General features: G+C 43.7%; 1 protein-coding gene across 9 annotated transcripts in view; it reads right to left on the bottom strand.

The window, feature by feature from the left end:
* The window catches only part of EXOC7 (exocyst complex component 7), a 704,768-nt gene that overhangs the window by 229,116 nt on the left and 461,316 nt on the right, over positions 1-14,336 (bottom strand). For all 9 annotated transcript variants that reach the window (XM_069654713.1, XM_069654709.1, XM_069654707.1 and 6 more), the window contains 3 exons: positions 10,443-10,508; positions 9,815-9,935; positions 9,319-9,414 (listed from right to left, as the gene is read on the bottom strand). In XM_069654713.1, coding sequence (XP_069510814.1) covers positions 9,319-9,414; positions 9,815-9,935; positions 10,443-10,508 — 283 coding nt within the window. The remainder of the gene's footprint in view (positions 1-9,318; positions 9,415-9,814; positions 9,936-10,442; positions 10,509-14,336) is intronic.

The following is a 14,336-nucleotide window of genomic DNA, read 5'->3' on the forward strand; positions in this document are numbered from 1 at the left end:
TGTCACAAAAGAGGGTGTCCTCCTGAGTCACGTACCTCTCCCATTCTCCTTCTCGACACAATCAATCCCCTACCCCTGCTCATTGAATGGGCGAGGGCCTCTCCACAGCCCAGGTATTAAAGCTGTATCCCCTGTCCCAAGGGCGATTCCTCAGCTCCTCTACCCCACCACACTCACCGTCTCACAGAGCAGGGGGGCAGGTCTCCTCTCCTCACGATTACAGGAAGCAGAGCAGCAACTCCCAGTGCTTCTGGATTGTCCCTCGCACTTCACCTCTCCAACACCAGCTCTGTGTGGGCTACATTGACCCACTGAACAGAACTTCTCCAAAACCAGAAACAGAAACAGCAAAATGGTTGCGCTGGTTCCAGTGAGCACCATGGCCTCAAAACTGCATTGTGCAGCAACAAAAAGATGCCTTCATCATCTTGCCAAGCACATATAGGGCAGGATGGAACAAGGGGCCCACCGAGGAACCTTGCCAGTGTGTTTTTACATAAACATAAGAAATAGAGTGAAAAAGCAGTGCTCTTTTGCTGCAAGCCCCAAAGTCCCCATTGAAAAAAGGAAGCTTTTCACCTTTAAAATAATGCTGCTGACGCTATTTTCATCTGCTCTTCCTTTAACCACTGTGATTAATAAGGCCCCGGCCATGCCCATTCATATCCTCATTGTGCTTCGGCAAAACCAAGCATGACCCCGAATTACAGGCTCTGTTGAGCCAAATCTAAAAAAATAAAAGCCCAAGAAAGTTCACTTTCTGCCGTGCATGGGAAACGCTTTATTTTGTGCAACAAAGTGTCAAAGGAATTAACTCTGCAAAAGAAATCATAGCTCTGTGCACATGTCATTTCCAGGAGACCTTTCCCTTGTACAGACTTGAGTGTACAAGGAAATAACTATGGCTGCAAAACAATGCGGGAATCTAGATAGAAAAAACAGATTTACAAGAAAAATGCAACTTTCAGTCACCACATGGGGAAATGTACTTTTGCAAAATAAAGGAAAATATCTGTTTTAAAAGGGCATGTTCGATAAGGCCCTGCCCTTATGTAGCAATGTGAAGGGGATTGTGATGTGAACATACAATGAAGGAAATGGTTCTATTTAACAGATTTCCTTACAATTCAGAGCCAAAATAAATACAATTAATTCAAACTTCAGTGGCTGCTGGGGGTATGTCAGCTAAAAGAAATAGGTTTCTGCTGAGAGGATGAAACAAGAGGGCCTCTCAGTAGATACTAACACCTCTGTGATAATTACTAGGTTGGACAGAATCTAGTCTAGGCTGAACCCACTGACAATGGAATTTCCAGGACAAGGATACGTGAAAAGAAAGTCACAGGTCTTTGTGATTTCTACAGGAGGCTTCAGAGGAGATCTCCATGACAGCCCTGCCCTTAAGGGGGGTAGCTTGGAAGCTATTCCCAAATATGGGGGACAAAGGACTGCCATTTGCTTCCAAAGACTTCTTATGAATAAAAATGTAAAAGACTTATCTCTGCAGCAGGACTTTGTAGAAATGTAAACATTTTGCCAGTTTAAAATTGATTTTATGGGCTATCATTTAAGACATGGTAGAATTCCCTGACCCCTTGGCAATAGAAATGCAAAGAATCAGGGATTACAAAAAGTATCCATGATGCCATTGCAAATTTTCATATGTACATCCCTTATGATGATCCACACATGTATAAAGTTATGGAATTTTAGGCCGAACATTTCACACTGAAAAGCACAAAAAAACTGGTAGACGGGCCAAACAATGTCTCACAAACTGGAGGATTGAACTGCTATGTACTGCATAAAATATGTAACCCGTATATGTAATTTGTTTAGATGTTTCCACTGTATAAAGGTGCCATTTAGGGCAAAACTGGATTTTAGTTAAAGTAATTGTGGGAGGTTTTGGACATTGTAAAACTTTCATCATAAATCTGACATCATTCCCTTGAAATCCAACCAGCATAGAGCGAGGCGGGGACTAGCACCCCTGGCCAATCCAGTAGTTTAGATGCGTGCTTAGCTAAACCTGCCCAGCCATATACTTTGATGATTTCACTATGCATTATAAATAAGAGTCCCTGACAATACTCCAGACACACACACACTTCCTGAAGTTCCTGCACTGCTTTCCCGATCTGCTCCATCCAGATTCCAGACCCCACTGCAAGGCCAAAGAATTGCTGACCCTACTCCAGAGCCCACTGCAAAACCCAAACATAGCTGATTCCTACTCCAGCAAGATTATTGATCCAGATAAATCCACTAAAATCCCAAATAACCAAAGGGGAAAGCTGTGGTACCTTTTGCATCCTGAAATCAGACTGGCTTGCTGCCCACTAACTGCATGCCCGCTGCAATCTTGCCATTCCGCTGTCCTTGCCATCCGGTGACCAGAACGGCCCAGCTGTTTTCTTTTGCCATGCGCGCAGCCGTGTGGTGACCAGAACCTGTTGACGATCCAAAAATCCCAAAACCAAAAGTGGACGGTGTATAATCCCTACCCCATAGAAACCCATAACCTATCTTGACTCGCCTTTGTCCTTATCCCACTCTGTATGCCATCCTACCCTTATCCTGATAACTTCTTAAAAATGATCTGTGCACCCTGCCCGTGACTTTCTAAAGTGATAGCGCCATCTCTTTTCAATTTTGTCTTGTGTAATCATAAACCATTAGTCCTATTTCGAGTGATCGGACTGTTTTCCACCAGTGTTGGGCGCTGGGGCGACATGGTTGAATTCGCAAATCAACCTTGGATCTTACTGTGTCCATCTTTGGTGGTCTAGTCTGAATACTTTAGTTTAGAGTAAAACTGTTCTTGTCACAACTGATTTCCTTTCCTATTTCGCGGCTTCATTTTGCTTAAAGCGCACCTTTTTTATATCTTGCATAACTCATCCAGTTTCATAGCTAGAAACCTATTTTCCCTTCTATAATATCCCTGTGATATAACTCTATCCCCGCACTCCAAATCAGGGTATTTCACCAGTTTTTTATTAAAAAATGTTTTTAAAGCAGGAATTGAAAAGAAAATGGAACTTTTACACGCGTCATTTGGCTGCAATCTGTCCTAAAATGTCCACTCATTTTTGAATTGTATGCCTTTTGCTGATCCATTGCCTTGTGATTGTCAGTGATAGACCTACATGCTATTGTGATAAAACATATGTACATTATAATTTAACCACACATTAATTAATTATTTGCCATTTCCGATTGCTATTTTAGCCCTTTGTTAAAGGTTTAACGTCTGTTTTTGCATTTTTTTCTGTGAGGTGAGGTCAGATTTTTATTCTGTATTCTGCCTCTTATTCCTGATTACCTGCTGCTCCTTTCTATCCACTCAGAATTCAATTATTTGTGGGTTGAGGGAACATCGCAGGGGGGGAACCTTAACTTGGCTGCTATCTTTCCTAAATCAAAAAGTGTTCCTATTCCATTGTGCTGTGTATATATATATATATATATATATATATATATATATATATATATATATATATATATATATATATATGTTCTAGGGGAAGGTTAACCAAGTGCATTGTTCACAATTTAGTTGTAATTATCACCCCATTGGTGATTGCTGTCCATATTAAAAATTGTATGATTTCTTTTGAATTTTACAATAAATAAATATTGCATTTTACCAACCAGCCTGGTTCATGGTCCATTGTGACCCGGTGTATTTGAAAAGGGGGTGTGATACGAGTTGTGTACCATCTCAAATTGAATCTCAATAAAATAAGGAGAAAAGCATCTCAGTTGTGCACTACATACTAGGCCGAAACCAAAGTGTGTGTCGCCCGACTGAAATCCTTAACATCTGGTCAGGCACTCCCGATACGCAGCACCTGCCCCCACTGCCACAATAGTCCACCGCCTCAGCAGATCTCTACGGCACCCTCCAGGCTAGTCCCTCCTAATCAACAGCAGGCACTTCACAAGCCAAAGGGGGGAGCTCCTCCCAGCGGATCACCAAGCAGATTAGCTGCAGGATGCGACGTTCCATTTCCCCAGCCAGCGCTTGTCAGCTCCCAAATATATTTGCTACTTCTGCATTGCGATAGTCTCTTCTTGATTGACATCACCCTTAGGTTGTCATCCCGTAGGCCCACTTCCGAGGGCCCAGACAGAGGACAGAGTGACACGTCCTCACGCGTCGGCTGCCATCTTGGAATTCAACAATATACTCTTCATTTTTATGTATTTATTGTTTGCTTGGTAGGTGCTTATACAATAAGTAAATACTGTTTCAAAACACCCATAGGGCAGGGAGGGAGCAAGTGAGGGAAATACAGTTAAATCACAATATTTAAGAGCAGTGGGGGAAGTGGAAGAGGTATGAACCTACTATGCCTTGTGAGTATTCAGAACGTGCAAGTGCAGCAAGGAAGGGGGAGGAGCGGGTAGTCCAGACTCGCGGGAGAGCCACAGATGAAGTGCTAGGAATGAATTGAGTGCTACACAAACTGGGCCGCGGGAGGTGTAAGTGCGAAACCTTCAAGCAGAGGGTGTGCAGATGCAAGTGCTATAGACAGGAGCTGGGCAGAATTGGTGTGGGAGGTCAGGGCCCGAAGGATGCATAAGAGCCCAGGACACGGATTCAGCAACTGAGGGATTAGCAGAGGAAAGAGGAAGGGAATGAGGAGGAAAAGAGGAACGTCTTAACAAGCTGCTGGAATTTAAGGAGGTCTTGATCAAGGCGGAAGGGGAGTGGGAGGCTGTTCCAAAGGAGGGAGCCCGCAGAGGAGAGTGAGCGACCACCTGCCCTCTGTTTAAATGCTCCTATAGCTTTAGCAGTCCCACGCTTGGTGCCTCAAGAGAGTCCAAGTACCAGGTAAGTACCTAAGTCCGGAGCAGGACGTCTTGAAAGCCTCCCCAAATAAGCTTTGGGAAAGCCAATAGGTTAAGCACAGTTCCAGAACAAAGCAATTTAAGGGTTTTGAAGGCAATTAAAAAGGTTTTAGGGGTACTCTCCCAATTCCACCAAACTAGGGGTTCCCCTGGGGGGGGGGGTCCAAGGCCAGAAATCCACAGATCATGACCAGGCAAGGCAGAGTGAGGGAATGGATTTTACTCCCATGCAATGCCTATGGCGTGAGGGGGTAGGCAGGTATGCAGGCTCATGCTCTGCACTCTGATTTTCAGAGTGACCAGTCCAGGGTTACTCAGAATTGCTGGGGCTACTTGTGTATAAGTTCAGTTGCAGGTTGTCCAGGAGCCATGGATACAGTGGTCAAAATTGGTGCTGAGTTTGGTTTGGGCTAGACGGTGGCTCTGAACTTCATTGGGATTATTCTGAAGATCTTCTAGCAGGATGGCCCAGGCACTCCAGGACAGCAGCCACAGCATGTGTCACAGTGTGAGAGGACTCCCACAACATGGCAGAGACAGGCAGCAGCAACGTTCACACTATCAGGGGGCAGCTGGCAAGAGACTTGATAGGCAGCTGGCAAGACACCTTGTGGCAAGGATGATTTGGCCTCAGGAAGGACCCTCTTTATTCTAGTGAGCAGCAGGAGTGAGGTCTTCAGCCACAAATCATCAACCTGCAGAATTTCGAGCTCCAGCTCAGGATGGTGATCAGTGCAGCAGAGAGACCTTTGCAGAGGCTTCACAGCCCACAGGAAGGACCTGGGTCGATTCTGATGGCTTCTGATGTTGGGCTTCTCGTGCAAGAGTCTGGGACAGGTTGGTCCCAACAATACATGGTTCGAGACACTGACAAAGGTCTTCAAAGATCACAGCAAGAGAGACAGGGCCTGGGCTTTGGCCATGCTGCTTGTCCTCAGCAGCAGTTTTCTGTGTCTTCAGTTCAGGTTTCTCTTTTCAGGGGTCTTCACTCCAGTGGTTGATCTAAGAAACGCATGTAGGGTTCATCTTATTAACCCATATTCAGGCTGAGGGCTGTCTCAACCCAGCAATGACAAGGGTCTGCACCATTCAAACAGGTAAAGACACTGTAAATACTATGCGTTATGTTTAACCTAAGTACTAACTGGACTTATTAGAGAGTCTATGTGTGGTTTAATAGTATTTCTTAGTATATCAGTTTAGTGCGTTTTTTGTGGGTTACTGCAGGCATTACCTGTACTTCACTACCAGCCTTCCTCCCTTCCCTTGAGTTAAGCTTTAATGTTTTGCCACAGCTGCTACTTTAGAGATGTTTGGTCTTTCCTTTTGGTTGTTACCCTGTTTCACTTTCGGGCCAATGGTTTTACACCCCCCACAATAGCCTTGCATCTAATTGCCCAAATATGGATCATTTCAAGACGATACCTCATCGGCTATGCATATCATTCTAGAATGCAAGCCACCATTCACAGTGCAACTGAGCTCTTAAAATACGGTTTGTAAGTAGAAGGACTACAATTGGCCACAAAAAGCGTGTCTGAACAAAATATGCCATTCTCACATCCCAGGTTTGCAGTTAAAACCCTTTCCAACATCAAAGTTATTCAGGATTCTGCTTCAACTGAAGGCTTTCCAAAGGAGGACAGCAAAAACATATCCTGAATAACAAGTGCATTTGATGAGTATAAATGAAGGATCAATCCCAAGAACAACCTAGATCTTATGGAAACCTGTGTAAGGTTCACAGGAGTGAAGAGCCTGAAGTTTGCTAACCCTTAAAGCAAAAGTAGCAGCAACCGGGAAAACAGTCAACTGGGTCACCTAAGCTCACTGGCAAGCAAAATGTTTAGAAGGCTAATTCGCCAGAGCAGAACTAAATAGAATCTGAGAAGGAAAAAAAGCAGACACCCTTTTAAAAGGATGCTTTACAACAGCACCTGATGTCAGACCAAGGCCAAGTAAGAAATAAAAGACAAAACATCCATTCAACACTTTGGGGACACATTTGCATGACCACAACAAACACTGAGCTACTTGATTTTGTGACAACAGCAGCAGGATTCTTCCATGGCAGTTGGGGGATGTTAATGTTCTAATAGACTAGTTTCTCAAAAACATGTCGGCCAAATACAGCGATTGAGTGCTAATGTGGGGTGCTATCCCCTACTGCTAGACGAAGAGATTCATTTGACGTACAAAGTTTCCCACCATCTGGGTAAAGGAATTCCGTTACAGCAATACAATCTAAAACAATGCCCATTAGAGAGATGATCCTTACCCATACAATGGTCAGATTGAGGGCACAGACTGGAGAAACGGGTCTGAACCATAATGACAAAGAGGGGAGTTGTCACCTGTGCGGGATGGAGTGTTTTAGGTAAGTCTGATGAAGATGTACTCCCTCGACTGGTCCACATGTCAGGAGGGCTAATGCTCCATAACGAAATCTGTGAGGAAAAACATCTTAAGCAGGGTCCTAACAAACAGAGCTAGGCATTGAAGTACCAGCCGAGGGCAAATATTGCCTTCTCTAATTTATTTTTTACATCTCACTTTATGGCGTCCTCCTCCAAGTTCCATTCACTGGATTAGGGATGAAATCCAGGTTGCGCTGTTGTCTTGTTCCCAAGGTGAGTGTGTTGCCCCTTAAAACTAGGTTTATAGTTGTCAGATCAACCCGCATATCCTACTCGACCCAGCAGCCAGAAGCACGAGTGGGTTCACTGATCTCCACTATGCATATATCCAGCAGTTGCAAGACTAGCTCAACAAGGGACTCTTCGGGAACAGAGACAGGCATCTATTTTATTTATGTGTACGTTTATAAGATGATTTAGCTGGTGGCAGATGCATACCCAGACTGCTTGCCTTGCAGTACTATCGCTTGTTCAAGGCTTAGGTGGTTGAGGGGTTAGGCGAAGGAAGACAAATTTTATCAGAACATTTAGCAGGGGCATTACCATTCTCTCATCTATCACACCAGACAGAAATTATTAGTGTTTTTTTCCATGAACGGTCAAGTTATGCCATATCCTCGTTGCACCCTACCTTCAATGAGTCCATACACTGTGACACAAATTTTGAAGTATTTAGTACATTTGGCAAGAGGCATGATTTACCAAGTTACACTGTTAGGTCAGAAAATCCTTTATGACCCAATTTGGTAGCCCCTGTTTTTTGCTGTAGAATCCTGCAGGGCAAAGTCCCGAGCAGAGTATCATCCAACCTGTTGCAAAGTGTCCGTACTGAACTGTTGCAGTTTTTTGGGCCACTGACTTCAGGGTCGTCTCATGGGGGTACTCAAATCCAGTCTACACGGTTGGTCCAGTCTTTATGTGGCCAAGTGCTCTGCCTGTTGTTCTGACTCCATTGAACCGGAACAGTGTCCAGTGGAAAATACAATGTTGGATCTCGCCTCTGTACCCTTTTCCTATGAACCTTTTCATTGCACACTAGCGACCTTATTTGGCCCTTTGCGTCTTCCGACTCCTATAGCGCTGCTGATCTAATTTGTCAGTGGGTGGGGGTTCCGTCTGCAGACCCTTCGCCTATCATTGTGAGATTACCCTACCTTCCTTTCTGGGTGGACTCTTAGACCGACTACCCTCTGGAACAGTCCCTTGACTAGATCTACCCAAAGATTACCTTCTCTGCAGCTCTTTCAAACTTGGTGGCGTAACCTTTGTATCCTAGAACTTTTAGCTGCCTATTGACCTTCTGGGAATTGTTGACTACTTGTTTAGCTTGTTATTTGTTTTGAGTCTCTCAGGGGCCAGCTCCGTATTCTTATGCTTCATTTGTGAGTTTGAGTACTTAGCTGTAATGTGGATATTTCTTTTTCACACACATTTATATAAATTGAATATTTTGAGAAGTGTAAATGTGTGTGTAAGCTGTATTTTATTATTACCCATCGCCTCTGCTGAGTGAAACCTTGAATTCTTTGCCAGCTACCACTGCGAGTCTAGAAAAACTTAAGGGAAACCATACCTACTACTTCTAACAGATTGATCTCCTCAAGCCCCCACCAAAGGACTTAGCAAATCACCTTAAACAGTCATATGACTTGAAGGTAAGGAGGAACTGCTCATAACCTTGTAGTTCTCTTTAACAAAGAGTTTAGGTTGCACCATCAAGTGAGTGGGCAAGCAACTTTACCACACATTTCATAACAAGTTGACAATGACTTGTGACAATTTCTGTTCTGGAAAATGGTGGTTTGTACGTTATACATCTAGGACTCCTCCATATGTGTCAAAAGCCGTCAGCAAAAAACAACATAGCAGCAAACCCTCGCAGAGTTATATGGCAGACACCAATTAACAGCCATCCCTAATGCTCTGAGCTACTCAAATGGGCAGGCATTACCGTTACACCACTATATGCAGCTTAACTCTCCACACCACCTCTTTGGGGCCACTGAAACCAGTGAACAAAGGGGGTATGGAACTACCTTACCTGCTCTGATAGGACTTGATCTGCTCTTCAATGTGTCCTCTATACAGCTTCTCAGCAGTCTTCAGAGTTATGGACACAAGCTGAATGAGCTCAGATCTTTCGAAAGAGAAGATAGCACAGTCAGCGACCAAGCAAAATCAGATCCATCAGCAAAAACTGGACAGTGTGTGGATTATTAATATCTGAGACTAAGGTGCGTGGGATGGTTAGGGATAGAGAAATGACTAAAATGAATGTAGACCCCCGTCTTCTAATAAAAATTTGTATTGATGTTTGGTGATGTACTAGTGGTCTGGAGGTATTAAAACGAAATAGCCTAAGCAAGCTGAAAAGTGAAGAGAAGAGTCTTTATTTTCTTCCCAAATATACATAGTCAACAGCAGAAAGGAATTGGCTTCACACACAGGACAGGTACAACAAATACAGCAACAGATCAAGCTTCTCATAGACAGTAGAGAAAGTTTTCTTCATGCACAGAATGTCTTCATATACTCACTTTTCAAGAGACTTGAGGATATAATTGTAGTTGTTATGAAGGAAGATCGCACTGAGAGCCATGTCTTCATACACTTTGGATTTACTCAGTAGGTTTAGCTGCAGGTTTCCAAGCACTTTACCTTCATGAGACAAAGATATTTTTCTACCACTGCACATTGGGTAAGTGTATATTTACTGGACTATTACAAGCAGCCATCACTGTCAATGATTCTGATGTTTTCAATCTATCCTATTCCGAATGCTATGTAACATGCAGCCCTTATCTACACTAGTCAACATGCTTCCACGCTGCACCACAGTGTGCTAGAGGCAGGAATCAAACTACACAGCACACAATATATAGTTTAAAACTGGGAGAAACTTGGCTTCATAGGTGAACTGCTTCGTCAGTAGTCACAGAATCCCCTGACTGTTTCTGGGCCTGAAGCAGCGATTAATGTTTCACTAGCCCTACAATGCATCCTACTGAAAAAAGCCAAAAGGTGAAAGTAGCACCATGTCTCCTAATCTGCGATGTATAGCTCTGGTCAATATGAATGTACTCGTGGGTAATACAAGGTGCAACAGTTAACAGGGTTGGGGAGGATCAGGTGTGGCTTGTCAGATGGTTGAAACACAGTACTTACACATATAGTGGCTGAGAAGCTTCCGGTTAAACTCTGAGCTGTAACTTGTGGCTGACGAGCTGGTCTCTGTAAGTAAAAATACCTTTAAAAAATTACAAGGAGTGGTGGAAATTAGGGCTGCTACATATCGCACACAAAGTGTAACATTGTGGCTTTGCTGATCACTGGCCGCATGCAAAGATTGTCTTGGGACATTTGTGATGGAAAACAAACTGCAACTCATTTGGTCTCTGAGGAATTAATACACCTTCTTTGGCCATATCGCTATCCTATTTGGATTTAAGTATCTATAATGTGGGGGGTGCAGAGAGGGGTTAGAACATCTCATTTCAGAATGGAGGATGGTGCACACGTCATTCCTATGGAAGATAGAAATATGCACCCAAAAGTAAACTTGAGTGTGTGGGATGTCTGTGTTTAACTGAGAAACAATTGAACCTGAACTTAACTACCAGCTCTAGAAATCATTATTTTCCACTTCATTCCTTTACGAGGTAAAAGAGGGCCACATGCCAGTGTGCTAAAACATATGTTATATGCATGTGGAACAACAGCTCTAAACATATGCGTAAAAGATGCTTTTTTGTGCAACCTCAACATATGAGTCTAGGGGAAAAGGGAACGATGTTGCAAGCATGCTTTGCTCAGTGGTCCCGTCTTTACGTAGAAGGCTTTCTCTGCTCTAAATGGCCTGTGGATCTTTCTTCCATTCTGAAATAAAGATCAAATAATGGTTGACATAAGAGACGTTTTAGGGGAGGAGGAGACTCCCTGAAAAAAATCTGACTTCTTGATCCACTAACTTTCAGACACCATTCTATAGATCTGTGTATGCAGTGGAATTGGAGGAAGTAGGAAGATACATTCTTACATTTGTCCTTGTCACTAACATACACCGCCTTCGCTGTTCCATTGTCCATGGAGGCATAAATCAATGCAAAAGGAGCTCCGAATTTGGGTACGCTTTACCCGATTGTGAGTGCATTCCCATGAGGTGTTTGCAACCTTAAGCTCCTCAGAGGTTTTGGATTATAACTCCCATCAACCCTAGCCAGCATAGTCAGAGATGAGAGATCATGGGAGTTGCAGTGCAAATACATCAGGACAGGCACAAGTTGCATCCATCTACCATGGGGAATAAACCTCTAGTACTCCTGGGGGTGAAAACTTGCACTGGGGCTCAGTCTTTAGGGTTGTTGTGCCAAAAATCCTGTAGAAGCAACAGAGGAAGGCACTTTTTCTCCACTCTTTCCTGTTGATCTGACACCACTTCATGTCAGAAGGGCACTGGGTACTCTGGGAAAGCTGGGCATGGCAGACGTCAGAATAGAAGTGTTTTTTGTTCCGTTCCATGGACTGCCCAATTTCGATTGCTTGTTTGCACATTTATGCAGCCGCTGAAAAGCCTGGATTTTTGTAAACAGAAAGTAAATTGGGGCATAATTCCTGGTGCTATATTTGATTACTGGTCTGGCTTATTAGATTCTTGACACAAGGAGAATAAGATAAGCTGCATGCAGAGAAGAGGAATGTGGGAAGGGTTAATGCAAAAAAGATAAGTTAGCACTTGTAACCACTTATCATAAGAGCTGTCTTTCTGGGTTTTGTATAGAGCAAGCTGTGAATCAATGAACCTCCATACAAGGGGTTGTAGAGATAGAATTCAATAAGACATGGATAGAATTAGGAGAATAAACTATTAAGGGGACACTTGAAAGGTCATGGGGTGAATACAAAGGGCTACAGGCAGGGGATTCAGGTTAGGGAAGAATAGAGGGGACTCATTCTTGACTGTCAGACTTCAAATCAACAAATCCGTAAGCAGGGAGAACTGTGCTCATCTTGCACGAAATTCTGGGTTCATTGGGCAAGCCTAGCTTCAGAAGAACTTTACAGTCAAAGGCACACTGTGTTCCCCTGAAACCTCAGTCACAAAGAGCCCTGTTAGCTGTGAACACCTTCAGATCGGCGACACAGACGTGTCAGAAACAGCCTGGGGTCCTATCATCGGGACAATACATAGGCCAAACTTGTATATGTGGGATTGTAAATATGAAGCTTTCACAGTCGCAATTCAAATAACTGCAGAAGCTGCTTTGCCACTTACCACAGGCCAAGTGGAGTTTTTAGGCAAACTGCGAAATACGCAATAACAATGATTTACTATAACAGATGCAGATATTTTCCCCAATTGCTTCTCGGATCCTGATCATTGGCTCAGCACTGATATGCATACCAAGCACTCTCAATACACATCAGCCTCTGAATAGAATGACCCTTAAAGCAGAGGTCTACAACTTGAGGCAGTCAAGATGTTTTGGAGAACATCTCCCTTGATGCCTCACCACTGGCTGTGCTGGCTAGGGCTGATAGGAGTTGTAGTCCAACCCATCGTAGAGCAAAAGGTTTCAGAACCCTGCCTCACAGCATGCTGCTTTTCAAGTACCTAGACATTCCCTTCCTTTATATTTCAAACTTGCATTCACACATCCGCACCATAGTTATGCAACTCAGACCTTGTTTGCTATTTGCCATTTCAGTTCTGGGGGGTGCACACAGAACACGGGCAATGTACTTTTAAGGTAATGTGTAGCCTGCCATACTGCTACACTTCTAGGACAAACTGATACATGCAGATACAGACCACACAGTTACCCTCCACCCCCTATTTACCGCCCTGACACCAACTAATTTCTTGTTAATGCAGCTCAGTTCTAACTGGATTCATTTGTTACAATCTCAATACTGCAATGCAGACAAACAGCACTGCTAATGCTCCTCAATCCTAGCAACGTGAGTTGTGCCACTAGCACATCCAGCACACATTTGCTCTGTATGGCATTTTATTATGGTGGAATCAACACTCTTAAGAAGGCCTCGCACTTTCAAGATATCATATAGATTTCCATGAGAAAACTGTACAGCTTATCTGGGATGGCTGTAGTGTACCAGTAGGGTTAGTATTTGACTACAAAGTGAGCTCACAGAATTGCATAAAAGGAGGTCGCCCCTTTGTATAGTCCACCCAAACACAGGGTTTAATGTGCCTGAGTGCCAATGTGCAGTGCACTCTACGCCTGATTACCTGCTGACATTTTCATTTATTTATTTGACACTTATAAAGTGCGCTAAACTCAGAGGCATCAAGGCGCTGGTTAGATACATGAGATCTTTTTTTTACGTCCATAGAGGTTAGTTTGTTACAAAAGAGAGGTTAAGGTCTACGATCAAGAGGTTGCGTGGTGTGCACAGTGGTTTGCAGGTAGCCAATCAAATGTCAGTTTGTGGCAGGAAGGTGGTTAGATCTGGGTTCTTGTTCTTCTCGCAGAACAGCCACATTTTTAGGTGCTTGCGGAAGGCCCAATAAGAGAATTTGGATCTTAGTGAGGACAGCAAGGCATTCAAATTTTTTGCTGCGATAACAGGGACGATGGTCCCACCAGCTCTTTGTCGGAACAGAGAGACAACGTGTGTAGAAGGAACGGGTGGGTCTGTTGGATTGACATAAGGTGAATTTGGAGGAGAGATATTTAGGCGCAATGTTGGCAATGCACTGGTGTGTAATAGCCAGAGATTTGAACAGAATGCGATCTCTGACAGGAAGCCAGTGCACTTTTTTTCTGGTTGCAGATATGTGATCTTTTTTCAGGATGTTCAGGGCCGCTCTCAGGGCATTGTTTTTAATCGCTTGTAATTTGTTGATGTTACGTGCGGAAGGGGCAGCGAAAATTGAGTTGCAGTAGTCAAGTGTGGATCCTATTAGTGCTCTTGCTAGCGTGATACAGCTGTCGGAGAGAGGAAAGGTCTGCGTGCATGGATTAGTTTCGTAGTGAAGGCTGCTTAGGAAGCAATTGAGTTCACTTGCTTTGTTAATGACAGATTCGAGTCCATGTA

Source organism: Ambystoma mexicanum, chromosome 3q (genome assembly GCF_040938575.1).
Source record: "Ambystoma mexicanum isolate Mex_15411 chromosome 3q, UKY_AmexF1_1, whole genome shotgun sequence".
Lineage (NCBI taxonomy): Eukaryota > Metazoa > Chordata > Amphibia > Caudata > Ambystomatidae > Ambystoma > Ambystoma mexicanum.